Source organism: Anopheles ziemanni, chromosome 2 (assembly GCF_943734765.1).
Source record: "Anopheles ziemanni chromosome 2, idAnoZiCoDA_A2_x.2, whole genome shotgun sequence".
Lineage (NCBI taxonomy): Eukaryota > Metazoa > Arthropoda > Insecta > Diptera > Culicidae > Anopheles > Anopheles ziemanni.
The window spans coordinates 80,733,541-80,759,757 of record NC_080705.1 but is presented as its reverse complement, the minus strand read 5'-3'; the positions used below and the strand labels follow the sequence as shown (position 1 = coordinate 80,759,757).

At 47.4% G+C, this 26,217-nt stretch overlaps 4 protein-coding genes across 6 annotated transcripts; 1 reads left to right on the top strand and 3 right to left on the bottom strand.

The window, feature by feature from the left end:
• Positions 1-4,712: 4,712 nt before the first annotated feature.
• On the bottom strand, positions 4,713-5,787 carry LOC131281038 (signal recognition particle receptor subunit beta). The gene is made up of 4 exons (XM_058310290.1): positions 5,648-5,787; positions 5,275-5,584; positions 5,079-5,204; positions 4,713-5,008 (listed from the first exon to the last, which is right to left on the bottom strand). Exons 1-4 carry the CDS (start codon positions 5,751-5,753, stop codon positions 4,816-4,818), a joined length of 735 nt encoding a protein of 244 aa, XP_058166273.1. The 5' UTR covers positions 5,754-5,787; the 3' UTR covers positions 4,713-4,815.
• A 364-nt stretch (positions 5,788-6,151) lies between these two features.
• Positions 6,152-7,969, top strand: LOC131291736 (vacuolar fusion protein CCZ1 homolog). The gene is made up of 3 exons (XM_058320742.1): positions 6,152-6,317; positions 6,392-6,489; positions 6,555-7,969. Exons 1-3 carry the CDS (start codon positions 6,234-6,236, stop codon positions 7,720-7,722), a joined length of 1,350 nt encoding a protein of 449 aa, XP_058176725.1. The 5' UTR covers positions 6,152-6,233; the 3' UTR covers positions 7,723-7,969.
• Positions 7,970-8,290: 321 nt separating this feature from the next.
• Positions 8,291-19,481, bottom strand: LOC131281142 (spectrin alpha chain). 3 transcript variants are annotated; one of them, XM_058310400.1, is made up of 7 exons: positions 15,431-19,481; positions 14,449-14,490; positions 11,461-13,384; positions 10,782-11,385; positions 10,440-10,469; positions 9,185-9,794; positions 8,291-9,106 (listed from the first exon to the last, which is right to left on the bottom strand). In XM_058310400.1, exons 1-7 carry the CDS (start codon positions 19,415-19,417, stop codon positions 8,978-8,980), a joined length of 7,326 nt encoding a protein of 2,441 aa, XP_058166383.1. In that variant the 5' UTR covers positions 19,418-19,481; the 3' UTR covers positions 8,291-8,977. The 3 variants fall into 3 exon arrangements, with proteins under 3 accessions (XP_058166383.1, XP_058166384.1, XP_058166382.1); XM_058310401.1 differs by lacking the exon at positions 14,449-14,490; XM_058310399.1 differs by lacking the exons at positions 10,440-10,469; positions 14,449-14,490.
• Positions 19,482-22,041: 2,560 nt separating this feature from the next.
• Positions 22,042-26,000, bottom strand: LOC131292349 (protein sarah). The gene is made up of 2 exons (XM_058320807.1): positions 25,879-26,000; positions 22,042-23,231 (listed from the first exon to the last, which is right to left on the bottom strand). Exon 2 carries the CDS (start codon positions 22,998-23,000, stop codon positions 22,134-22,136), a length of 867 nt encoding a protein of 288 aa, XP_058176790.1. The 5' UTR covers positions 23,001-23,231; positions 25,879-26,000; the 3' UTR covers positions 22,042-22,133.
• Positions 26,001-26,217: the final 217 nt, after the last annotated feature.

The window sequence follows — 26,217 nt, the reverse complement described above, 5'->3', positions numbered from 1 at the left end:
GGGGCAGTAGCTGCAAAGCGCGACACTGACCGCGAACGCCTCGTGGGAAAATCCGTCATAAACGAGGCGAGATTATAAATTTTAAAGCCCCTCCGCTGTCGTCTGCCGATCCCTCTCGATCGCCTCGTAAAGATCGATACGTTGATCAACAAAAAAAAAATACAAATCAAAAACGAAAAATAAAACCTGCACGCTGTCCTCACTGACCAGCTCGTTTTGGTTCGATTTGAATGAAATCCTTCCTAACCTGCCGTGAAGCAGCTCGTAAAAGAAAAGTACGAAGTGGTAGCATGCAATAGGCTGGAGTTGCGCGAGGAACTCTAAACACGCGCCGGGATTTCAATGATTTTTCTTTTTCGCTATTTTTTTCCTCTGCCAATCCAAATGAGGAAGGTGCTAAAGCCGGCGCGATGCCCTCTCATATTTGGGTTTGCCATTCGCGAATCACGACCAGAGTTGATGATTGATTCATTTCGCATGGTTTCCATATAACGTTTAGGATAGACTTTGGAGCGATAGACTGTTGTTTTCTGGGAGGATGATTTAATTAACTATGTATAATACATAACAAAATATAGTGAGAGTTTTAAGAACTTAATACTGTGGTATTTAATTTATTAATTCTATTTAATTTGTTCGAAATAAAATAAATTGCACTCCAAAAATTTTGAATTGCTTTAATTACTGAACAGGCAAATTGATTTTATATATTAAAATAATTGATTGTTATAGGAAAAGTCTAACGAAGACGCTAAACAGAAGAAGAAGAAGAAGAAGAAGAAAAGAACAATAAGACTCATTTTAAAACCCCAACTTATTGTTTAAAACCATTTAAAAATGATTTTCATTCTTGGATTTATGATGCTAATTCTATCGGATCTTTCCCAAGTGAAGAGGAAAAGTGGAAATTACAAAGTAGACAATCTCATTTGAAACGTTTGTTTTGACACTTTCCCAATGTACTTTACACCTCCCAAAAAGTACCATGTTACGCACGGCCGTAAAAGAAATCCAGGTCCAACGCAATGGCAAACAAATTCGGGTGTTAATGGTTGACACTGCTAACCTCAACTAATCTCGGTGGTGTAAGAATTGACCGATTGTCCGAGCTTCCCAAACTCGAGGGTTAACATTTCGTTTCCATTTTTTAAATTATCTAACCAAACCCGCTCATTAGGCTCCCGTCGATGTTTTCCTCTTGCTCTCAAGCTGAGCTAAAAAGACAGATTAGTAACCATCTACGGTTGAATGGTGTATTTTCTTCTACTCATTTAAAGGCTTATTTTTAAGAAAAAAAAAAGAAACAAATGAGGTAAAGAAGGGAAGCCGTTGCCACAAACGAAGCGTTTAATCTCACGTTCCCGGAGGCGATCGTTCCAACGAAGGTGACCGCGATCTAACTCACCCTCGAACGCATGAAGCTCTAGCTGTCGAATGCGTTGTAATTACAATGGTTCCAGTGTAAGTTACTCTGAACTGGCGCAAGACGAAACGTGTACCGGCACCGACACTTGGTGGCTCCTAATTGGTGCCCTTTTTGGAGTCCCAGGATGCTTCTAGCCGTCAAGACGGTAAGTAGAAGAAGGGAAAGGACACGCTGAGAGACTAAATGTGTTCCCGGATACAAATCCCAACTAATTAGGCAACCGCTGCATTGCAAGGCAGGTTGAACTCCTTGCAGGCTTGCCGAACCCCAATTGCTAAAATCAACATCGGTGAGGCGCACCCTTAGGGCATTCGCTGACCTTCCCTCAGGGGGTGGAAATGGAGAGGGGGGGACCAAAAGGAGGCTTTCGGGTGGAAGGCCATCTTCGGAGGCGACACCATTCGCACACGCATTGACAGCAATTATCATTACGGAGCAAATACGAAATAACTAGTATTATTCAATAATTTTTGCATGCTCCTCGGGACCTCGCACGGTTCGCCTCTTGTGGAATGAGCCGTGGAATTTGAACTCCATCCCTTTGACGAATCCTTTTGCTTCGTCCAAACCGAAAGAAGCCTTAATACACACACACACACACACACACACAAATCACATTGCAAGCACTCACAAAACAAAAAAAAAATTCATCTGTAAACGCCGGGGTACAAGTGCTTCAAGTTCTTGAAGTCCTGAACAGACGGAGTCCCCACAAACGGGCAGCTGTTGACAGCGCGACTGGGCGTCGCGAGTTACGTTCTCGAGCACAATCAAATTAAATGGCAATGCCCGAAGGGCCGAAGCACCGGGTAATGAAGAAGCTGCCGAACATTAAGCTTAAGCTTAAGAGTTACGTTCTAAAGCCTCTGCCATACCGCAGAGGTACACATTCATCGTGGCCATTGCTTCTCCCGTACGCGCAAAGATTCCAAACCTGAACACCCATCAAAACGGCGTCGAAGGAAGATGCTCTCTCCTGGTGGCCGCTAAACGACCGACAGGGCTTGGCAGAGGGATTCGCTTCGTTTCGATGCCTTCAACCCCAAAACCTGAGGTGGAGTAAAGTGCACGCGCTGCAACACGTTACGCCTTCGGGGCTAATCTCCTTGCAAGCCCTCGTAGCTTTGAACCGTGGGGGAAACCTCCAAATTCTCAAATACCGCACACAAAAACCCACAATTCTTATCCCTTCGTGCTTCTCGGCGAGGACACGCTTGAGAATGTGCAATGTCCAGGAACCGGAATCGTGCAGCTAACATTAGCGGGGCATACGGTGGCTAAGCAATCGGATCCGCTTAGGATGCGGCCAATTAATAACAATAAGTAACCTTTATTCCTCGGCGGCCGGTGCGCTCGTTAATCGAACGATCCCTAATGAGGAGTCCGGAATTCGTTTGAGCAAATTAATCCGTTTGTGTGTAGGAACGAAATATGGAGTATACTTTACGTGATGTTCAGGTACTTCTCAATCGTTACCGGTTTCCATAAATGGATCCTAATTGTTGTGTATTTTACGATTGTACGGTTTTATTGTCGATTTTTCGGGGTTTCCTTTCTAATAACAGCTGGAGGCGGTTTATGTTTTTTATTCATATCCTAAATATATTCTTATACCTTTTGACTATACCGGGAGAGAATGCCTATAATTTCCATAACTGCTGCATTTTGGCAATATCCACAAATCAAAAAGGACGGTATAATTTTTCTCAACTTTTCCCTTTCACGGGGCAAAAAAAAGAACCCAAACGGTCCCGTACCTTAAACAGAATTAGTGATTTAAGACAAAATGCTCCTTCGTCCAACGAAACTGGTGTTTATTCTTAGACCAATTGATAATTATCTAACGGTATCGTGTGCCGGCGCTACCACGAAAAGAAGGCGCCCGGAACGGTATGGGCCATTAGCAGCCATGCTTGGAGCACCAAATCTCACACGAAAGCTGGCTGGCGTCAGTGAAACTTTACCCGGTTCTTCCCAGAACGCCCGAAAGGGCGAGAAACGGAAACCGATCAAACGGTACACCCTTTAGGCGATAACGAGACAAAAAAAAGCGAAAGTAAATTTATTTTTCACATCCTACACTCAAAAGATGTGGAATAGAAGACACCAAATCAGAGAAGAACTATAAACCTTCCGGGAAACTTATTGAAATTCAAATTTCATCAGCCCCATTAAAAGTATCGCGCTTGTGGATTTTTTTCCCCCCATTTTAACATATCCCTTTTGTTGTCCCTTGGCATTTCTGTCCACTTGGTATGGATGAAAATTGGAGCCCTTTTTTCACCGCCCTTCACGAGATGTTCGCTTTCCCACGTCCTACGGCAGGCCAGCATCCTTTCGTTTATCGGCGCGAGGCGATCGAAGAATTTTAATCGTCCCTTCGAATCGCACCAGACCGACCCGAATGCGATCATGATCCTCCCGTAGCTCCCGTAGCCTTTTTGGGGCTACGTTGGGCGATTGGGCAATAAAAGGGAGATCGTGTGCCATCGACTATCGGGCTACCGCCACCCCGAAGCCTCAGCCTCCACAGGGAAGATGATGACGCTGCTGTGTTGCTGCCGTTTGCGTGCACCATTGCTGCTGCCAGGCTAATCTACTCATATTACCACGATGGATGGCTCTTTCACGGATATTTATGGGCTCGAGTCGGGATCGGCATTAAAACGCCAGCCCTCCCGGAGGCACTGGGCTTTCCTGTGTCTGAATAAAACTTTCATGAAGCCCATAGGGGAACCGGGAGGATCCTGCCAGTGATCTTGCGGCCCAGAATCAAATCGTTACATGTGACTTTCGGGTCGGCTTGGTAATTTATTACGGTAATTTATAGCGCTCGCTGGAAGGCTGGTCTCTTCATCAAGAAATCTTCCGTTTGGCAAGAGCGAAAGAAATCGTTATCGATGGGTCCTGCTTAACCGTTAGCGGACGCATCTATGCATGTGCTTACAAACTTTCTGTCTGCCATGTCTACCCAAGCGTTATTTAATGTTTACCCTTGTATCTGACAATTTGATTTTATTTTTTAAGCAAATATAAATTAGTAATTAGATTAAATCTTAATTAATCTATTCATCACGTAAGTTTGGAAGACAATCTTGAATTTTGACCCATTTTAATTTAAAAAAGCGAAAAAAGTCACTCACGAGGGTAACTCATTATTGCTGACGGGCTTTTTACGAGTCGGGAGCTTTTGAGCACGCGCAGAGCTTTCAAGCTGCGAAAGCAATTATTTAAATTATGTTTTGGTAAATAAAACACTGGAATAACAAAATTGATAGATGGATGGTTCGCAGACTTTTCATTCATACAAACAGGCATATTTCAAACAAATTTTAGCTTTTAAAGTATATGAGAAAGAAAAAAAACAAATGCACACACGGACCTTCCACCTACAGCGACTCCAAGAAAGCGGTCAACTCGTCGTACTGTGTTTCCTTGGCGGAGCAAGGCACGAAACGGATACGCTGTCCGACCTGATCGAACTCGAAATCAACGTTGGCGGATTTACCCAAAAATGCTTCGGACGATGAGCTGTTGTCGACCGATTTAAGTTGGCTTCTTCTGGTCTGCCGAACGATATTCCTGAAGCAAAACCGATACCAAAAGTTATTTTAGTTTTTTACCTTTTGTAGCAGTTGGTTTGTAATCTTACATTTCCTTTTCCAGCATGCTTTTGATGGCAGACTCACTTTTGGCGAGTGTTTCGTCTTGTTTGTTGCAAAGTATGATCACTGGAATTTTGGCAGTTGCTTTATCCGCCAAGATAGTGTAGAGAAAACTGAAAAGGGAAACATGTAAATTACATTTTATGTTCAACTTTTTGTCTATTCTTCGCTCAAGTTACTTACTCTGCCACATCTCGAATGTCCTTCTGCACAGTAACGCTATCGATTAGGTACACTATCGCCTTCGCGGCGTTTTTGTATTCATCGAAGAACTTTCCTCGCAGCCGCTCGTGCCCAGGAACATCCACCACCTTCAACTCGCGTCCCTTTTCGGTCTTGAAGAAGCCGACATTTTCCTTGATCGACGTGAACGTTTCCCGCCCACTTCCCAAAATGAGATTCGAGAACAGGAATGTTTTGCCGGAATCGCACAGACCGGTGAAAAGTACCGCAGATCGGACGGTTTTCTTCCGCTTCCACAGGAATAGCACCACTACGGGAGAAGAATGTTGGCGTGAAAGCAATGTGATGATTACTGTTTCGCTGAAGATCTCACCTAAAGTAAGAAGAACGACTGCTAATGCGATCAATACTGGGGTGAAGTCTAGATCGGCAAGCTTAACCGACGGTCGGGTCGATGATTTTCTGTTAACTTTCTCCATTATTTCCTACTTTCCGCAACGAACCAACGTGAATCGTCAACAGAAACAGAAATGCGCAACATGACAGTTTGCGCAAACGTCACAGCTTCGTGGACCAAACATGACGTTTTGTAGAAAGTTATGGGATTTATTGCGAATGGTCCTGTAAAGACTCCTGGAAAAAACAAAGCTTATTTTAAAATAAACAACTTTATAAACTCTTGTTTCAATATACCCACTTGTTTAGTTTCCTCCTTCGTTGGCCAGTACAATCATCAATATCTGTATATTTTGTTGATTAAAAATATTCACTTATTTTATGGAGCATTCCTATCTGGCGTGCCATATTTGTAAACAAAACATTTGTCATCCTAGCTGCCACAAGAAACCTTGAAAATTGTGAAAAAAGTGATAAGAAAACACGGTACCCTTCCTGCAACAACCGCTAAAACGGAAACATAAAACACCAATTTTTAGTGAAATAGATAACGCAGTGCTAAAATGAATAATCAAGTACTATCTGCTGAGCTTTCTCTGCATAGTTTTTACATTTTCAACTCAGTGTTTGGTCCCAAGGAAGGGGAGGTCAGTACTGCTTGTTTATTTACTGATACCTCGAACTAAAAACATTGCATGCTTACCCTCGGCTCTAATTCCAGGAGGAGAAAAAAGTGTTATTCTACCATCCCCAGGATACAGACATCGATACCAAAATAAAGGACGTTGGATTGAGTGAAGCGATCATCAAATTCAGCAAGTTAGTTTAACCAGGCCCTCAGTCCACAAGGACGGAATATAGTGTAGTAATTGTTTTATTTGCAGCACCTTCACCAAAGATGATAGCGTGCAGACCATGCATACGCAGAAAACTTGCCAATTTTACTTCCAACCCGAGCCGGGATACTGGATGATCATGACCCTTAATGTTCCGTTCGAGCGGAAGTCCCGCGAATCGGGCGACTACAACGAATATCATGGCGATACGATACACGACACCATCTTCCAGTCGGTGCTTCGTCAGTCGTACCGGATGTTTCGCATGTTCCACGGAACGTTTCAGGACAATCTGCGCCCGAACGAGGATCTGGATGCGCAGGCGAATCTGATCGGGAAACTTGAAGCCTTCTACCAGAGCTACATCCTGCACCTGCAGATGAAAAAGTGCGACGTCGTGGACGCATTCGGGAGCGTACAGTACTTGCCACTCAATCAGCTGCTCTTCCTGCGGGTGCAAAACTTTATCAACATGATCGAGGCCACATTCGCACCGATCAAGCATTGCATTTTTCTGTACAGCGATCAGGTGGTGTGGAGCGGGCTTAATCCGACCGATCTGCACACGCTGTACGAGTACTTCCACAGCCCGATGTACGATCACTTTGCTAAAAACAAAATGGCACACCCGACGTACGTCACGGAGAAGGGCAAAATCAAACGATACTCGCTCATGGTCTGCCGCAAGGTGCAGAATATTTCCCTTTGTCTCCTACTGGATGACGAATCGGTACAGAACGAACAGTCCTTATATCTGGAGCTAAATGCCGTCGTCAATCCCCAGCTGACGAGCATTTCGTCCGACATCAGCCAGCACTTGCAGACCAGCGGAGAGACGGGCTACAGTTTCGGGTGCTCCGGAGGAAGCAAGGAGGAATCTCCGACGGCACCAAAGTTTATCTATTTCAACGAAATGAACCTGCAACACCGAGGGACGGTACGGTTGGGTCAGCAGCAGTACCAGTCCATCGCGGGCAGTGGGCTTCCGAACGATGTAATGAATTTAATAGTGGATCTTCTGGATGACGTCCGTAGTAACCGTTCGAACGTAATGGATGAAACGATCGTTAAGACACACGACGACTATTGGATCGTAAAGCGCAGCTGCAACTCGCGGCACGTCTTTATCATTCTCAACAAAAGTTCGACCCTGATCGACGTGACGGAGGATACGAAAAAAATACTTGATCAAAATATCAAAGGTATCTTCTTCTAGAGAATGCGAGAGGGTCGGGGGCGTTATAAAAATCCTTACGAGAAGTTATAGCAAGTACATACGCGTTGCAAATACAATCCTTTGGGAATGTTCCGTTTTCTCTGCATCAAATGCAAGACGTGCTATATATTCTTTCTAGTATATTTCATAGCTTGATTATATGTTAGATCAATTTTGATTATTGACATTTGTTTTGCAGTTAATCTTATAACTGAAATAAAGCAATACCGCAATAAACCCTTTTTGATAACCATTCCATTAACAGAAAATTTTCCTTCTTTGAAACCACAAAAAATAGATGACAACAAATACAATTATTTAAAAAAAACACTTGAATTAATTTTTGATGCAATCATTTATTTCAAGAGGGTATAGTTATATTTCGAGAACGTTTGTCGTTCGTTCTGCCCGAAGTGATGCCAGGTGATAAATAGAATTACGTTTAGGATACATTTGCAGTGTATTGTGTGCATTGCTGTATGTGCCTGTTCCTTTCGGCTTCCGAAAGATGCGCACGCACTCACAAGAATATTTGACTTCATTGCGCTATTCATATATGTGCGCCGCACAGCTAAGCGCCCTCGACGTTAGACTCGAAATTGAACGAGATATTGGATTCGATATTGGTGTAAATAAATACTTCACGTATCTCTCACTATCAATCAACATATGCATTAAGAGTACCGGAAATATGCCGGATTTTCAATTTTAACGTCGTTTCCAGTATTGTTAGATTTAAATTTTGCTTTATCAACGGTAATATTTTGTAATCCTTTTTTTTAATTTATTTTGCTCCAAGATGGACACAAATAGCTGCTTTTGAACGCCTACACACCATTCAAAGACAGTTTCGTATGCAAGAAACTGGCCAGAAAAGAATCTCTCTATCCGTTCTAAATCCCAGAGGGTGTTGATGGTCGATCGGTTCGATTTTGCGCTCGTCGTTCGATAATATTTTTTTTCTTTAGCTGCTAAACACGTGTACAAAAGCGATAAAGCGTTTTAACAATGATTCGCACGAGGAATAAAACGGGCGGAAGGCGGATTTTTCGGCTCTCGTTCTACTATCACCACTACTCACACACTACAGTATGTTGCTTGCATGCTCGAATGTATATAAATATATAAAATCAAAGTAAAAATATATTATGTGTCGTCTTGCCGCCAAGGTGACGATCGACAGACGCGATTTTTCTTATCGTCAAAATGCGTTAAAAAACAATCGATAGCAATTGCCAGGAAAAAGTGTGGGTCCTTAGTTTTGGAATAAAGTTCTCGTGAATTCCACATAGTCCAGGGCACCCGTAATCGGATGGCCGGTCTTCGGGTCGTTGTATGGTTTCATGCGCTGCACGCAGTAGTCGGCCATATCTTTGGTGAGGTTCTGTAATTTTGAAATACAACAAACGAAGAGTTAAATAAACATTTAAAAAAATATGAATTGTTCTAGCAAAATACTCACGGAATAGAGTTCCTCCTTCGTGACGTAAGGGCGGGGACGGGGATCGGAGGCGGTGATCGCACGGAACGCGTTCTCGATCTCCTCGAAGCTTTGTACGTTCTCCGTTTCCTTCGATATCATGAAGGCGATGTACTCCTGCAACGACACCTGGCCGTCTCGGTTCGGGTCGACCACGTTCAGGATTTCCTCGAACTCCGGGTCGGGTTGGCCCTCCTCCACCATTGGCAGATCGTAACCGAGGGCACGCAGGCAGGATTTGAACTCCTGGTGGTTCAGCTTGCCGCTCTTGTCCTTGTCGAAGTGCTTGAACATCATCGAGAACTCCTTGAGCGAGTCTTCCGACACGCCGGACTGGTTGCGGGCCTGGATCTGCTGCTTTAGGTTGTGCTGCATGCGCATGGCCAGCTGGTCGAGCTGATCCCACTGTTGCGCTAGGCCGACTGTCGAATGTTCCGTGTAGCGGTTGTCCAAAATAAGATGTTCCTCCAGCGTCGCACCGAGCTCTTCGATCTTCTTCAGATCGCCACGGCGGGCACGGATTTCGTTGGCCTTGTGACAGAGCGCTTCGAATTGTTCCTCCAGTGAGCCAGATCCGTCCATCAGCGACGTTCTGTAGAAGGGTGAAATACCAAGTATGATTATAAGGCCAAAACAATCTTTTTTATCACTCGATAAGATTAAATGAAAATTTTCACACTGCCAGCATCGGTTAAGAAATGTGACAAATATTGGCATTCGGTTATGAAGCATGAGTAAACAATCATGTTATTTTAAGTGCGGCAATTGTTATGTTTTCGCTTTAGAATACCTCATTCAACAATAATCATTTACTCTGTGGCGGATCCCTTTGCATAGAATCGATCCGATCGAGTTGCCATAGTTTTCAGTCAGTTCATCATCGCGCTATACATCCATCGATGGTAACTAGATTCAATTGCTTCTATGAAAAGCGATGCACCACAGTTCTGAAACAAACGATCTTCGATTTGAGAAGAGTACATCATATTATCGAAATGTATAAACATTCTCGATTTCGCAAGATGTACCTCTTACTACAATATAATGAACCGTAACCGAATTTTATGTATTTAGAAATATTTATCAATGCAAACGCAACATCTGATTGCGTGGCATTGGCTTGCTTCAGCGTTCTGGTTAATGATGGCATTTGTTTAGCGGCTTAATTAAATAGTTTTGCACTGCGGAAAGCAGCCCTTTTTTGGCGTTTTTGTCAGTCACACATAACTTTCATTACCCATTCAAGTCCCAGCCAAGTATGTTGTATCTATTGTTGGGTAATACACACACACAGACATACACACACATGTACGTTGTGATACGGTGTTCGTGTGCGGTCGATGCAGGAGGTAACAGAAGGGTAGAGATGTGAACATAAGGAGAGTGGATTTAGTGATACTGTGTGTGGTGGGCGTGTTTGTGTGTCTGTTTTTTGTGATCTTTGAAACGTAACACACACAGGGTGGGCCACACTTCAATCCTCAGTAGATTTCGAAGGATGTGGTATGCAGTGGATGTAATTATCTGAAATAAAGAAGAAGAAAAATACCCCCCACCATAGCCCAACCCATCGACATACCTCGTTTCCGTCAGCCACTGGTGGAACAGATTGGCGTGCTTGGCAAACTCCTTACGCAGCTTATCGTTCTCCTCCTGGCGGTGCACCTCCTTGGCCAGCTCGGCGTCACGCTCCTCGATGATCTTCTGCAGATTGCGCCAGGTATCCTCGAGCGCCTCCATCGTGAACCAGGTGTACGGGTTCGGACCGACGTTGAAGCTCTTGATCTTCTGATCCAACGCGGCCAGCGCCTGGAAGTCGACCTGTGCCGACGACAGCGAAGCCTGGAAGGCGGCATGTGCCTCCCGCAGTGCCTTAATCTCCTCGATCGAATTGCAACGCACCGGATCGGTCAGATCCTCCTCGGCGTTCTCAAACCACGAGTTGAACGCGGACGCCTTCTTTGCGAACGTCAGATACAAATCCTCGATCTGGCGGAACTGATCCTGCATGTTGAGCAGGCGATACTTGCGGGCTTCCGAATCGGCCCGGAGCTTCTGCCAACGAGTCAGCACGTCCTCGTGACGCTTGAGGATGGCGGCCGACTGGGCATGGTTGGCGTTGATCAGCTGATCCTTCAGCGCGGTAATGTTATGAATGCCCTCATGTTCAAACGCCGAGAGACCTGTGAAATGATGACCATGAGGGGAAACATTAGCAACGGGAAACTGTATGTTTGGCCTTTCGTTGAATAACTTACCAGCATCGAATGTCTCCTGCTTCGTCAACAACGTTTGAACGGTGGACAAATCGCGACCAAACTCCTCGGACTTCACGTGGTTCTCCTTGTCCGCGATCCAGCTCTCGACCACGTCCGCCTTCCACATGAACTGCAGATAGGCGAAGTTATCGAGCAGTGCCGTCTTGCGTCGGTTGGCCAACGCTTGTAGGTTCTCCAGCTTCTTGTCGAGCTGCACGCAACGCTGCGAGATGCTCTCTCCGTGATGGTTATTGTTCGTCACCAGCGTCTGACCGTGGTCACGGATATCGGCACAACGCTCACGATGGGCCGCAAAGTCCGTCTCGAATGCATCGTGCTTCTTCATCAGACCCTGCACGGCCGCCATCGAATCGCCATAGTCTTCCACGGACAACAGCTGTTGTTTCTCGGTGATCCAGGCTTCCTCCTCTTCGACCTTCGCCAAGAACTGCTGGTAGATGAGCGACTCATCGAGCTTCTGACCACGGGTTGCCGCAAGGCCCTTCAATTCGGTCCACGCCTGATTGAGAGCCTTCAGTCGCTGTTCGATCTCCGGCACGCCCAGGTTCGAAACGTCCATCAGCTTCTCGCCCGCTTCCTGCACCGCCTGGATGGCCGGCTCGTGCGAAGCCAATTCCGCTTCCAAGCGCTTGTGCTTCTTCTTGAGGTTCTGTACACCGGTCAGATCGCGGCCGTAATCGTCCGATCCGACCAGCAGCTTCTTCTCCTTGATCCAGCTCTCCTCATCGGCGATATCGCGGAAGAACTGGTGCAGCGTGTTCGCCTCGTTCAGGCGGGCCTGGCGGTGCGCAGCCAGGTTGCGGATGCGCTCGTACCGCTCGTTGATCGACTGACGCTTCTCCTGGATGCCGGCACTATCGAACTGACCGCTCTCAACCAACGAATCCGCCTGGCTGTTCATGTCCTTGATGCGATCCTCATGCGCGTGGATATCCGCCTCGACCAGTTGATGTTTCTTCATCAGATTCTGCACCGACGCCAGATCCTTACCGGCGTCCTCCGACGTCAGCAGACTCTCAACCTCGCCGAGCCAAAAGTCCAGATCCTTCACGGCCGCAATGTAAGTGCGCTGCTTGTTCGCCTCCTTCAGCTTCAGCGACTTCTCCGTCGTCTTCTGCGTCAGGTACTCCCACTGGTCGGCGATCTGCGTCAGGCGCTTCTGGACCGCCTCCTCCGAGCCACTGCACTGGTTGCGATCGATCAGATTGCTTCCCATCGCCAGCACGCTCTGGATACGATCCGCATTGGCCGCCAGTTCCGCCTCGAACGCCTGATGCTTCTGATGCTTCGACTGGATGTTGGCCGGATCCTTGTAGCTTTCCTCCGTCGCCAGCTGCAGCTTCTCCGCGATCCAGTTCTCGATCTCGTCCGCGTCACGCGAGAACTGCTGCAGCGTCTGCTCATCTCCCAGCCGCGATCGCTTCTCGATCAGGTCCTCCTTCAGATGCCGCCAGCGGTCCAGCACCTCCTGGCGCTTGTCGTCGATCAGCTTGCCAGCGTAGTGCTCCTGCTGGATCAGCTGATCGGCCAGCACCTGCAGCGCGCCGATCTTCTCCTCATGCCCATTGATCGCCTTGTCGAAGTCCTCGTGCTTCTTGATCAGCGCCTCCACGTTGTCACCCTTCGAGTCGACCTCCTCCGCGTTCAGGAAGGCTTCGCGGGCGCTCATCCAGTTCTCGGCCTGCTCGCAGTCACGCAGGTACAGCTGCAGGTCGAGGTTCTGGTCGAGCTGCAGCCGACGCGCCGTCCAAGCACGCTCCAGCTCTTCCCGTGCCTTGGCCAGATTCTCGATCTTCTCTTGAATCTCCGGAGCGGCATAGTGGTTCGCCTGCAGCAGCTCGTTACCGAACTGCTCGAACGCGGAGAACGTACCGGCGCGTGCATCTACCTCCGTACGATGCTCCTGTGTACGGAAAATCGATCAACCGAACGAAAGGAAAATAAAACAATGTCATTAAATAATTCACTAAGACGGTAAAATAATGTTTTTGAATGATGTGAGCTACCACCCTGAGCCAGAGTGAAAGTGAAATCAAAAAATGGGTGTAATATGGAATTAGGAAAAATAAAATAACTATATCTCACACATTTACCGAATGAACGTAAATGAAAACTATATTATTAATAGCACATATGTGAGAGCCTTATTGCACGGCAAGCCGGAGCCAAATATGCATGAGAAGTGTGTGTGGTTTTTTGTTACTTCCACTTCGTGAACTGATTAATTGAAAATGATAATCATGTAATGGCATTTAATATTATTGTATTATGTAGGTGTAGATTAACTTCATGAAGCTCCAAACTAAGAAACCAACTATGCCATCCATTGTATCGTTAGAAAATGAATCAAGTTCTGTTTCGCTCCTGGCGCGATCGCGATCGTGAACACGATCAAAACTTATGTTAGCTTTAGCGCTTGACAAAACCATTACAGCAATTCAGGTAAGCAGCGCTATAAATGTTTATCATGTGAAAGGGGTGAAGAAAAAAATACAGTGATGTAAATAAACGGACCATAAACAACATATCACATTATTAATGATGTGTGTACCATATTACAGCATAGACCGCAAAATTATGACAGACAAAAAAAAGAACCACAGAAAACTATCAGCCAAAATATAAATATATCCATATTTGTTCCAGAGTTAATTACATCAAACAAAAACATAAAGTGTCGCCAAATTAGAATGCCGAAGTTACTATTGAAACAGAAACATTTTAAATTAAAGGTACAAAGTATTAAAACCACAATAATCTTACGTTACAAGTACAAAAACGATTAAAGCGTACGCAAAAGGCGATTAACAACAGTGAGTGTGTGGGTAAAGTTTGCTTTTAAAATGCGAAAAAGGCGAAAATGCGCGGGCGCTATTGCAATTTGTTTTAGATAAAATTGGGTTTAGAGTAAAAAAAACTAAAATGAAACGAAGATAAAGGCTGCTTTTTGCTGCTGTGGGGCTGTACCTGCGGGATACCGCAACGAAAATCTATTTCGGCACGATGATTCTATGAAAAAAAAGTAATTAAGAAAAGGTCACAAATTTGGAGAAAGAATAACATATCATTTTAGTACGTTTAAATTTTGTCTGTCCAAAATGGTAAATAAGGTGGAAGAAAGTTTCTTACAAAACGGGTTTTTTGTTTGTACAATAATTGTTTTTTGCTTTCGTGCTGCCAATAATTTCCAAAATGGTCCAAATACTTCATCCGGGGACGAATTGGGTTTCCAATCAAACGGAAACTTAAACACACAAATAAATGAATAAAATTGACCGGTCTAATATTTGTGCACATTAAACGGCAAGCCTCAATGAAGTGCTGGTTTAGGGTGAGAAAAACACGATTCCTTATGCTTTTCGTAGACGGCACAATGTTGTCCACTGCGAGGTGTGCGTGTCTCGTATTTTTGATAGCTCATTGTATAGTTCGTTGTTTGCATCAGTGTGTTCATAAAAGTTGATGGCAATAAATGAAAACGTATAGCTTGGCTAATAATATCAACTTTGTGCTTGAACGATGCTCGACCTGTGGACACTTTTAAGGGACATTCACGATGGTCAAACGGAAGACATGATAATGCACGGACCATGAATGGGAACAGACACAAATGGTAACACAAAAAACTTGGACTTGGAATGGGAGATTGAAAATTTCACACAGTATTCCATTTCAAGCAAATAATGAATGGTCAAATAATTAAAATTCGAACACTCCAATGAGAGAATGGCTTTGAAAGGGAAAAAGATCGAAACAGTCGTTCACGTTCAATTCTTTGTGGTGAATGAGATCTAGGATTCTCTTTGCTTTTGAAAAGCACCATCAAAGTCTGTCTTTATAGGGACGTTTGACTTGTAACACAGCGGAAGACGATACAGTTCGGCTATCTGATGCCGATTTGAAACTCCCCTTTACGGAAAAGACCCCCTGAAGGACCTGATTTTCTCACCTGATGACGCTCGATCAGTGCCTCCGCACCGGTCACATCGTTGGCGAGTTCTTCCGACGTCACCAGACCCATCATGGAGCTGATCCAGGCGGACAGATCGCGGTAGTCGCTCAGGAAGCGCTGCAGATCGTACGAATCGAGCAGCTTTTCCTTGCGCTGCTGCGCCTTCGTCACCACCTGCTGCCACTCCTCGTTGATTTCCTTCTGCTTCGCGTACGTCTGCTCGGCCGTGTCCGGGTGCGACTGCATCAGCCGGTTCGCCGTCTCATCAAGCTGGCGGATTTTGTCCTGCAGGGCGGCCAGATCGCGCTCGAGTCCTTCGTGTTTGCGCTGAAGCGTTTGCACACCACGCAGATCCTTGCCGAGCTCGTCGTTGTTCAGAGCATTCTCCTTCTCGGCGATCCAGTCCTTCGTCTCGTCCACGTCCCGGTGGAAGCGTTGCACCTCGTGCGCCGATCCGAGCTGGCTGGCACGCTCCTGCGTGATCGTCTGCAGCGTTGCCCACTCTTCGTTGAGCGTTTGAATTTGCGTCTTGATCTTGAGCGCCGCCTCGGTCTGGCCGAGCGAAGTCAGCTGAATGGCGATCTCGTTCAGCTTCGCCAGACGCACCTCGTTCGCCTTCAGATCGTCGTTGAAGTCGTCGAACTTCTTCTGCAACACCTCCACCTCCTCCAGGTCCTCGCCGACATCCTTGATCTGCGCGTGGCTTTCCTTGTCCTTGATCCATGCGGCCAGGTCGGCGGCCTCACGCACCAGCACGTACGCCTTGACCGTCTCGTTCAGCTTGTTCTGACGCTCGCGGGCCAACGCGAGCAGGTTATCGTACTGGCTATTGATCTGCGTCTGGCGCTTCGCAATCGAGTGCCCATCGATCAGGTTCTGCTGGCTGGCGCTGAGGCCCGGATCGATCTTCTTGATGTACGCGGCCGGCACGAATCCCTGGCGATCGTTCACCTCCACCTTCCACCAGTCCTTGTTGTTCGAGTTGAGCAGCGTCAGCACGTCGTTCTTCTTCATCGACACCTCGCGCGGCGACTTCTCCGTGTAGTCGTACAGCGCCATCACGCACTCCTTACCCGTAATGTCGACGACGGGCGTCTCCTGCTGGCGGCAGTTCTTCGCCTGCTCCTGCAGCGCCTGAATGGTGTTACCGAACGCCTCCAGGTCTGACACGAGTGCCTCGTGCTTCTTCAGCAGCGCCTCGGACGAATCCTCGTCCTTGCCGTAGTCCTGGTTCGACACGATCGGTTCCTTCTCGCGCATCCACGATTCGGCCTCGTTCGCGTCGGCAAAGTACTGGTGCGCCTGCAGCGAATCCTCCAAGTCTTGCTTGCGCTGGTTCGATTTCTCCTTCAGCGAGTTCCACTGATCCTTGAGGGCATCCAGGCGTAGCTTAATCTCCTCGCTCGACGTCGGCTGCTCGCCAAGCATCTGCTCCCCGTTGGAGATGACCCCTGCGCACCGGTTCTCGTGGTTGTTGATCTCCGCCAGCACGGCCTGGTGCTTCTTGATCAGATTCTGCACACCGATCAGATCGCGACCACGGTTCGTCGACGCGGCTACCGGTTCCTTCTCACGGATCCATGCTGCCTCGTCCTCCAGATCTCGGAACAGCTGCTGCACCTGCAGCGAATCGAGAAGCCGTTGCTTGCGCGTAGCCATCGGTTCCGCCAGTGCCGCGTATCGCTTCGACAGGGCTGCCTCCTTCGAGCGGATGTTGTCCGCATCGAAGTGACCGCTCTCGACGAACTTATTTGCCGCCACCTTGATCCCCTCGATGCGATCCTGGTGCGCCATCACGTCGGCCTCCAGCAGGGCCTGCTTCTTCTGCAGATTCTGCACGCTCGTCAGATCCTTGCCGTAGTCCTCCGACATCAGCTGACCCTCGACCTCGCTCAACCACAGCTCGATGTCCTCGACCGTGCGGTTGAATTGTTGCTGCTGCGAGGCCTCCTGCAGCTTGCAGCCCTTCTTGTCCGAAGCGCGCACCAACGATTCCCACAGCGTCACGATTTCCTGCATGCGCGCGTTCACCTTATCGGAAGCGTAATGACCCTTTTCGGCCAGCGTTTGGCCGGTCGCCGTGATGTCCTCGATGCGGCTCTTGTTCGCCGTCAGCTCATGCTCGAAGTTGGTGTGCTTCTGCACCTTGCCGTTCAGGTTGGTCGGATCGAGATAGCTATCGTCCGTGGCGAACTTCAGCTTCTCGCTGATCCAACCCTTCGTTTCGTCGCAATCGCGCTCGAACTGCTGCAGGGCGTTGGAATCTTCCAGCAGCTGCTGGCGGACGGACGACTTCTCCTGCAGGGCCGAGCGGCGCGCCAACAACATCGCGCGTCTTTGCGCGACATCGTCCGCCGCGTAGTGCTGCCCGTCGATCAGCTTCGTCGCGAATACGTCCAACGCCTTGATCTTCTCCTCCTGCGCCGCCAGACTCTTCTCGAAGTCTTCGTGCTTTTTGATCAGCGCCTCCACCGAGTCGAGCGAATCGCCCAAATCCTCGTTCGCCAGGAAGGCTTCCTGCTTCGCCATCCACGTGTCGGCCTGTTCCGTGTCGCGGTAGAACAGCTGCAGATCCATGCACTGCTCGTAAAGGATGCGACGATCCTCCCACAGCACCAGCAGCGAGCTCTTGTCGTTCTCCAACGCGGCCAGCTTCTCCTGTACCTCGGCCGCCGCATAGTGCTCCCGTTCGAGCAGCTGTCGGCCCGCCTCGGTCGTTAGCTTGAAACTGTCGACGCGGGCATCGATCTCGCCCTTGTGCTCCTGGTGACGCTCGAGCAGCGCCTCGGCCCCGGCCACGTCCTTCGCCAGCTCGTCCGCCGATATGATCGCCTTCATGCCGTTGATCCACGACACCAGGTCGCGGAAATCGGCCAGGAAACGGTGCAAGAAGTAGGACTCGTCGAGCTTCTGCTTGCGCTCCTTCGCCTTGGCCGTGAGCGACTGCCAGTAGGCGGCAATCTCGGCCTGCTTCTCACGAATCTGGTCGCTGTGATCGGCGTGGATGCTGCAGAGGCGGCCCGCCTCCGTACCGAGGGCGGCCACCTTGTCCTCCAGCGCCGCCAGATCACGCTCGACACCCTCGTGCTTGCGCTGCAGCGCCTGCACGCTGGCCAGATCGCGCCCGTAGTCGTCCGACGAGAGCACGACATCCTTCTCAGCGATCCACGCAACCGTCTCATCCGCATCGCGGTTGAACCGTTGGATTTCGTGCGCCCCGAACAGCTTCTCCTGGCGCAGTATGGCCAGCTGCTTCAGGCGCTGCCAGGCCTCGTTCAGTTCCTCCTTCTTGCGCGTGATCGTTTCCCGCTCCGGGTGCCCGCCGAACAGCAGCTTGTCGGCCAGCTCGTTCACCTCCGTCACGCGGTACTCCTGCGACGCCATGTCCTTCTGGAACTCGTCGAACTTGCGCTGCAGCACCTCCACGTGCTCCAGGTCCTGCCCAAACTCGTCCGCCGTCACGAACGCCTCCTTGTCCTTGATCCAGAACATCACCTCCTCGCAGTGGCGCAGGAACTGCACCAGCACCAGTGCCTGCTGCAGCTTCATGCCCTTCTCGGCCAGCCGGGACAGCAGCAGCTCCCACAGGCGCTGCAGCTCTTCCAGCCGCCGCTTGATCGTCTCCGACGCAAAGTGGCCCTGGTTGATCATCTCCTGGCCGGTGTTGTCCAGCACCACGATCGCGTTGCTGTGCGCCGACACTTCCGCCTCGAACGCCTGGTGCTTCTGGATCTTCGCCTGCAGGTTGGTCGGGTCGCGGTAGCTCTCCTCACTCGCCGCCTGCAGCTTCTCGTTGATCCAGCTTTCGAGCTCGTCCGAGTCGCGCTTGAAGTACTGGAAGCGCCGGGAATCCTCTAGCTTTTCACGCTTCTGGCGCGTCTCGAGCTTAAACTCGCTGTAACGGTTCAGCACCTGGTCACGCCGCTCCTGGATATCCTCGGCGCTCTCGAGGATGCGCACCTCCTTGGGCGTAAACTGTTCCATCGTTAATACTCGCTGTTGTGTTTCGTGTTACTCTAATTTAACAATATACTAGCTCCCTGCTCCTTTGTCGTTAGCCTGCAATAAACGTACCAGTCATTTCAACATTCACAATCACTCATTTTTATATTCCGCTACATACCTCTGATGATTTTTGTTCGACAGCCGAATTCTTTTCCGTTTTCTTTCCTTTCTGCGGTAATTTCTCTGTTGCTTCTTTTCTGGAAAGATCAAACATAGAAAAGAAGGGAAAATAGTACGAAGGTTGGAAAAAAAAGATAAAGTTAATAGAATTACCGGGAAAACGTGAGAAAATTATAAACAAATCGAACCGTACGCCCGTGTATAGGGAACCCAAACCCAAATCCCAAACCTTTTTCCAGAACCAAAACGCTATACACTAGATGGTTTAAATCTATATCAAACTTTATTTTGACAATTATAATATGTATATATTTCTTCTGCTCCATCAATAATAATTGATCCATTTCATTCCATCTTTTGTCTGATATTCCACCCCCACCCCGTGGTGGGGGTCACACCCCCTCGAAAGCATCTATGCATCCTACAACTCACTATTGATCATTCTCACTCCTTGCGTAACCAGTTGGGTTTTTCTATTGTAAGTCCTATTAGTTTTTAGCAGCCTGTTCGTTTAACGGTTTACTACATCTGATCCTTGGAACCACACGCACACACAGACATACAAACACACACAAACACGCATACGCTCGTTCTCGGCCACATAATACCTCACACCATCGGCGATCGACTCTTTGATCATCTTCCTCCTACCAACCACTCTCGCTAGAGATCAGTGATAAAATCAGGTTCATTCATGTAGGAAAAAAAGGAACCGTTTCTTCTGCTTTACATACTTTCAGTTTTTTTTTTCTAAACCCCCAGGTTAGTCGGTTGATAATTGTTCATGCCGTTGCGATAAAATAGGTGATCCTTTTGGCTGTGTTTTTTCAACATCCACCCGGGATTTCAACGCGTTGTTTGCGTGTAGTTAACAAACTAAAACATGTTTTTTTTCCAGTGTTAAATATTTATAACGTTCACGATATCCTAGCTCTAGGTTTATCTGTAATATTTCGTTTACTACTTGTTTTCCCACGTTCTTATATATGTTGATCCACGCTACCGTCTCTCTACGCTGTCCAATATCATTTAAACGCTTCCCGGTATACGAATCATATGTTGCTGTTTTTTTTTTGACTAAATGCAGCACATGTAGGACGTTCTGCCACACCCAGCTGCTTTTTCCTCCATTCGTTTTTTCTGTGCCCAATGGGTTTTACTGGGGTTTTCTTGCTTCAATATAACCAAGACGATGATACGCATTCGCTGATACGTACTTGGTGGTGATGGGTGTTGATAAAAAACACTTGTAAAACATGGATGGATGGACAAAACTGTTCCAAAACCTAACCGACCACCACCGAACAACAACGGTGTATTTCTGTCAACATTTACCAGGCTAGAGCTAGGACGACACCACCACGGGGAAATGGCTTTCCCCCCGGCGGTCTACAACAGCACAACGATGGGAAAGGAAGACACAGTATCTTCCGGTAACAAACATCGTTAGAGTTCAAAAATGGGATACAGTAAATACACACATATAAACACACAAGCGCACACCGTCAACCATTTTACGTGTGAACAGCCGGACACACCGATAAACCGACACCGGGAGGAAAGGTTGAGCAAAAACATTAGCCGATGGAAAGGAATGTTATCAGCCCGGAAACCCGTGGGTAAAGGGAGAGGGGAGGGGAGGTGCGATTTTGCACCCTCATGTGGGGGGTGGGTGTAGATGGTGGCGTTGGTTACGTAATTCGTCCTAACTGGAGTGTGGGGACTAGAGTCTCGATTCGATTACGATTATGAAACGGGATTAGCATCGGAGTCCGCGCGAGATTATATGATTTCATGTTGCCTTGTTTTCTTATCTTACAGAAACCAGGCAACATTACGACAGTAAATAATGTTTATTGGTTTTTAAAGTAGAGTTTTAGTTTTTAAAAACCGTAACTCTAACCTGTGAACAAACTAATGTATAACTTACTAATTTAGTTACTAACGCTCAACATAGACCCGAATTTATTACGATTTGAGATTTCATTCTTTCTATTTTTCCTATGTGTTTTCTTCCTTTTTTGATAATTTTCTTTTTTTAGTTCGTTTCACCGATTCCCCGCCGTATAAAGAGTGTACAAAAAATAATAACTACCCAACAAATCTTAAGTTCCGATTGTATATCGATTGATGCAACGCGCATCGATCAATTTGTACAATACGATCAATAAATGGTACACACTCAGAACGCTTCTAACACGCAACCTTATCAACTTAACCATAGGAAACGCAACAGATAACATATCGTTTTGTTTGTATCTCTTTTTTGTTAAATTCGAAACATAACGGTTTCGATACCGATAATGTGGTTTTAATTAACTATTACTTCTCTCCCACATGGTCTCTCGATTACGTTATGTGTTGCCAAAAAAGACGAACCCGAAGCGATCGTATTTCGCGCTGGTGTAACGGTGGAACTAAATTGATTTGAACGTTTGCCGCGTGATTTTAGTAATTTTCTGTTTTACTTCTGATTCCAACCATCTCGTATATGGCGAAGGAAGGAAGGACTTCTTTTTTCTTTTTTAATTGTACCCCGACCCTCACAAGCACCGTCGTTCTGGGGTCCTAGGACCTAGGCGGAACTCTTTCGCTCCGGACAGCGCGTCTGCATTATCCGTGGCTTGCGTACCACGTTCGAGCCAATGACGTTCTCTTTGTCCGGATCGTCATCCTCAAAGCTGCTACCCATGCTGGACGACTTGCCACCGCCCGCCGTCTCCTCATCTTCACCTTCGGCAGCCGCTGCCGCGGCCGCGGCCGCCTCGAGCTGACCGGCGGCAGTGTGCAAAATGATGCCCGGATGGTGCTCCGATTGGGCGTGAATTTCGTGGCTCTCGCCAGGCGTCAGACTGGCTAAGGCGGCCAGCAGATCATGGTTGACGAGCGGTTCGCCCTCCTCCGCCGGCTCCCAACCGGCCGGCGGGGATGCGGGTGGCGAAATGAGGAACTGCTTGACCGGTGCCGGTGGTTTGAGGTTCGTGTTCGAAACCGGCGTCACCGGCTGCGCCAGATAGCAGTTGATGATGGACTTCCCGAACGGGTACTGGTGCAGCCGGATGCGCGCGTTCGCGGCCGCCAGCGCGCTGTCGTAGTTGACGCGCAACCGGCGGAAACTCTTCAGCCACTGGAAGGTGGTCTGCTCCGAGAACGTCCGGAAGAGGTCCTCCAGCTCGCGCTTCAGCCCGTCGTCGCCAAACACCTCCGAGTGGATGTTGGTCACGATGATCGAGGTGGGCAGATCGTCCAGCAGGTCGTCGTCCGCCACCGGGTTCGACTCGCTGTCGGAATCGTACGCACTCGGCAGGGCCGGATGTTCGTTCGGCAGACCGTCGGTCGGATTGATGAACAGATTCTCATCGTCCGTCGGGGTCGTGGGAACGGGATCTTCGCTTCCGCTACCACCCTCCGAAGTCTGCCGCGCGCTCGTTGCCTGCGCCATGCCCGCCGTTCCTAGCCGTGAAACGTGCCTCTTCTCTTTCTTCTCCTTCCTCTTCTCTCTTCTGATCAGTGGGATCGCGGATCGGAACGTCGGAGTGTCGGTGGTTCGCCTACTTGGACGTTAGCTCTTCACTCCCTCCCCCGCAGCCGGTTCACTTTTGTTCTTCTTTCGGCGCCCTCTTTAAGTCTGGGGCAGCACCCAGTGCACCACCACACCGCGGGCCGCACTCTACTACATTTTGCGGAACAATTCCGTTTGCAATGCACCAGTTCATTTAAATGACATTTTTTTGTTGTACGTTCGATTCCGTTACAAACGCGTACAACATCGCGCGCACGAAAGAAGAACATAAGAATTGGCCCACATTTTTTATTATTTTGGCACATTTTTTTCACCAACCGGGAAGTGAGAATACAGAGAGAGGAAGAGAGTGAAAGGGCGAGAGAAAAATAGAAAAGAAAGCAGAAAGAGAGAGAAATAGAGAGAGTGTGTGTGTGTAAGACAGAGAGAGGGATTTGTCAAACGTTATAGATTACACAAAACGTACTAAAAAATATGTTTTACTCATTGCTTGTGAACATTACGAGATGTAATCGTTGAGCCTTCATTTAGCGATCACAAGGACAGTAGGAATAGCAAATGGGACATTATCTAACAATTGCTGTATGTAACCTTCCACTTTATATTGCGTTCTACAACATAACTGTAGTGATATAACATAAAAAAAATTGATAAGCTCTTACACCAAGAACCTTCCTTTCGCTCAGCTGGTTTATTTGACTGCAGAATCAAGTACTCTGCCGAGTTACTAGTCACATGATACCACAAACACGCAAATAATGATCGCAGCATTCATTGGAATGGGTATGAAAATGGGGTGCCCAACAGATAGATTTCTTTTTTCAGAAACAAGAAAAGATAGTAACACAACTGTTTCATGTTCAGTGTAACGTGCAATCAGCCCAGAATAACCTAAAGACACGAGCAAACTGACGGTACCCTCCAACAAGAGCAATTTCTATCAGCGATATCGATACCCACTCAAGCCGCTCGAGGAGCATTTATAGTACGCTGGGCGGAAGGAAGCGGTACAGCTGGGTACCCATTTCCCGTTGGTCCGCGGTTCGCTCGGTTATCTCTTTTTCAAAACTGAAAACGTCCGTGGATTTTCACATTTCCCGCAAACATCAACACACATCTCGTATCCGCGGGTTCTCTCTCTTTCTCTCTCTTTATGTCTCTCTTTTTCTCTCGTTCGCTTTCTTTTTCTTCTGTTCTCCATCATCTAATGTTTCATTTAAATCTCTAGCTGGTATAACCAAGCAAGCCACAGTATGTTGCCACGGAACCACCATTCCGGGTGGAATGTTCAATCACTAGTAACTGCCAGTTTTGACACTCGATAGCAGGGCACACTGGAATGTGGGGAAGCACTTCCGATGCGTGAGTAGATTTTTAAACCGGTCAAACGAGGGTTCAAACAGTTTGTCGTCCCACTGCTTGCGCTATTTACAACAATATCGATTCGACCGCTACCAACCTTGGTTAGATAATTGGAATGATAAAAAGTTCGAATTCATGTTAGAAACTCGAAAAAAGCAAACATTGTGACCAGATTAATCTAGCATGTATAGTGGAAATGTTACCATTTTCCTCTACACGACAGGTTCACCGTGCAACGTTACTTTCCAGCAAAAAAAAATTGAGAACGCTTATCTTATCTCAAAAGACCGTAGACCGCACACAGAATCGTCACGTTCCTTCCGATTCGGCCAGGGAGTGGTGTCCAGTCAATCTTACCGATGACATAGTGCGGCAAAAATCACCCCATACACCATTTCATGAATTTCCTTGCATCACATGTACAAGGCCCAGTTCTCATCAGCCCATCCCAGTCAATGATTCCAACAGCATAAAGTGGATGTTTTTTTTGTTCAATTGAATAATAATCATATCCCCCCGTTGAAAACGAATCTCGTTCTCGACAACACGAAGCTCTGCAGAGTCCCGCCGCCGGTTTGCTGCATGGCATCAGTCCGTAATGTTTAAAAATAACCCACCCAAAAGTGGTGACGTAATCCACGCAGCGGAGCTGGTTAGTTTATAAACGTGCGATGCCGTTCGTATACTTCCAGCGATCAACGGCATCAATGCAGTAAAGTGTCTTGGACGAGGGTCAACATTTACTTTAACCTGCCTTTGGACACTTTTAACCTACTGTGCACGACCCCATGGAATGTTACTGTTTACATACATTTTTCGTTTCGAAAGAAACATGTTCCTTTAAAATACAACATGCAACCCGATTATAAACAATTGAAGAAAAAAGTTACAAATAAACAAAGTAAATAACACTAACAGAAAAATGTGTAAAAACAAAATTACAGCTACATTCAAGCAGCTTTACGGATGCGTGCCTTCAAAACCGCAATGGGAAGTTGAATCAAAGGAAAGTATCGATTTTTCACTTTACCCACCCCGTCACGGCGGTGAGACGCGGGGGGATGCGTATATGGAATTTATCGACTTGTGACTAGCAGACTTTCTTCATCACGGGAAAATCATACTATTTTCCTCCTAATATATCAATCACATCGTGGGGAGGACTTTTCGTACACCACGAACCCCTAGGGGCTCCGCTTTTTTAGACTGGGTGTGTCATTTTCGCTTCCGAACTTTTTTTTCCTCTGATCTCATCAAACGCTCTTCACCTCCCCTTTGCTCTATCAACCGGGATGGGATGGGGGATGGGGAAGCGCTACTTTTTCTCGCTAGTACGGAGTACGGATCGATTTCGAGGTACCGATGCGACGGGTGAACTTTAACGCAAAAAGAAGATATTTTCTAGCCGCTCACACCAGCTCATTGCACTACTTACGGCTTTGGCAAGCGTTTGATGTAAGATTATCCTTTAGTTTTTCTCGTTTTCTTCACTTTTTACGCAACTTTTGGGAGCGTGATATCTTTTCACCGCAACAGCTAACTTTCGACTGCAAAATGGCGTTCCACGACAACTAGCTCGTTTTCGACTAGTGTTGGCAGAATCGGGACTCGGAAGATTCGAAGATTCGATCCCTAGAGGGATTCTAAAGATTCGAATCCCTGTAGGGATTCAGTTTCCCCATCACTACTTTCGACTGCAAAATGGCGTTCCACGACAACTAGATCGTTTGCATTTGTGCTTCTTTTCATATATACAGATTTTTTTCACAGGACC

Excerpts from the sequence above, each read along its gene's own strand:
- LOC131281038 (XM_058310290.1), bottom strand. The coding sequence starts at position 5,753 with ATGGAGAAAGTTAACAGAAAATCATCGACCCGACCGTCGGTTAAGCTT. Across the intron at positions 5,585-5,647 it reads AGTCGTTCTTCTTACTTTAG|TGGTGCTATTCCTGTGGAAG; the intron begins GTGAGATCTTCA and ends CTTCTCCCGTAG. Across the intron at positions 5,009-5,078 it reads AGCATGCTGGAAAAGGAAAT|GAATATCGTTCGGCAGACCA; the intron begins GTAAGATTACAA and ends GTTTTGCTTCAG.
- LOC131291736 (XM_058320742.1), top strand. The coding sequence starts at position 6,234 with ATGAATAATCAAGTACTATCTGCTGAGCTTTCTCTGCATAGTTTTTAC. Across the intron at positions 6,318-6,391 it reads TTGGTCCCAAGGAAGGGGAG|GAGGAGAAAAAAGTGTTATT; the intron begins GTCAGTACTGCT and ends CTCTAATTCCAG. Across the intron at positions 6,490-6,554 it reads GCGATCATCAAATTCAGCAA|CACCTTCACCAAAGATGATA; the intron begins GTTAGTTTAACC and ends TTTTATTTGCAG.
- LOC131281142 (XM_058310400.1), bottom strand. The coding sequence starts at position 19,417 with ATGGAACAGTTTACGCCCAAGGAGGTGCGCATCCTCGAGAGCGCCGAG. Across the intron at positions 14,491-15,430 it reads CACTGATCGAGCGTCATCAG|AATCATCGTGCCGAAATAGA; the intron begins GTGAGAAAATCA and ends TTTTTTTCATAG. Across the intron at positions 11,386-11,460 it reads GCAGGAGACATTCGATGCTG|GTCTCTCGGCGTTTGAACAT; the intron begins GTAAGTTATTCA and ends ATCATTTCACAG.
- LOC131292349 (XM_058320807.1), bottom strand. The coding sequence starts at position 23,000 with ATGGCGCAGGCAACGAGCGCGCGGCAGACTTCGGAGGGTGGTAGCGGA.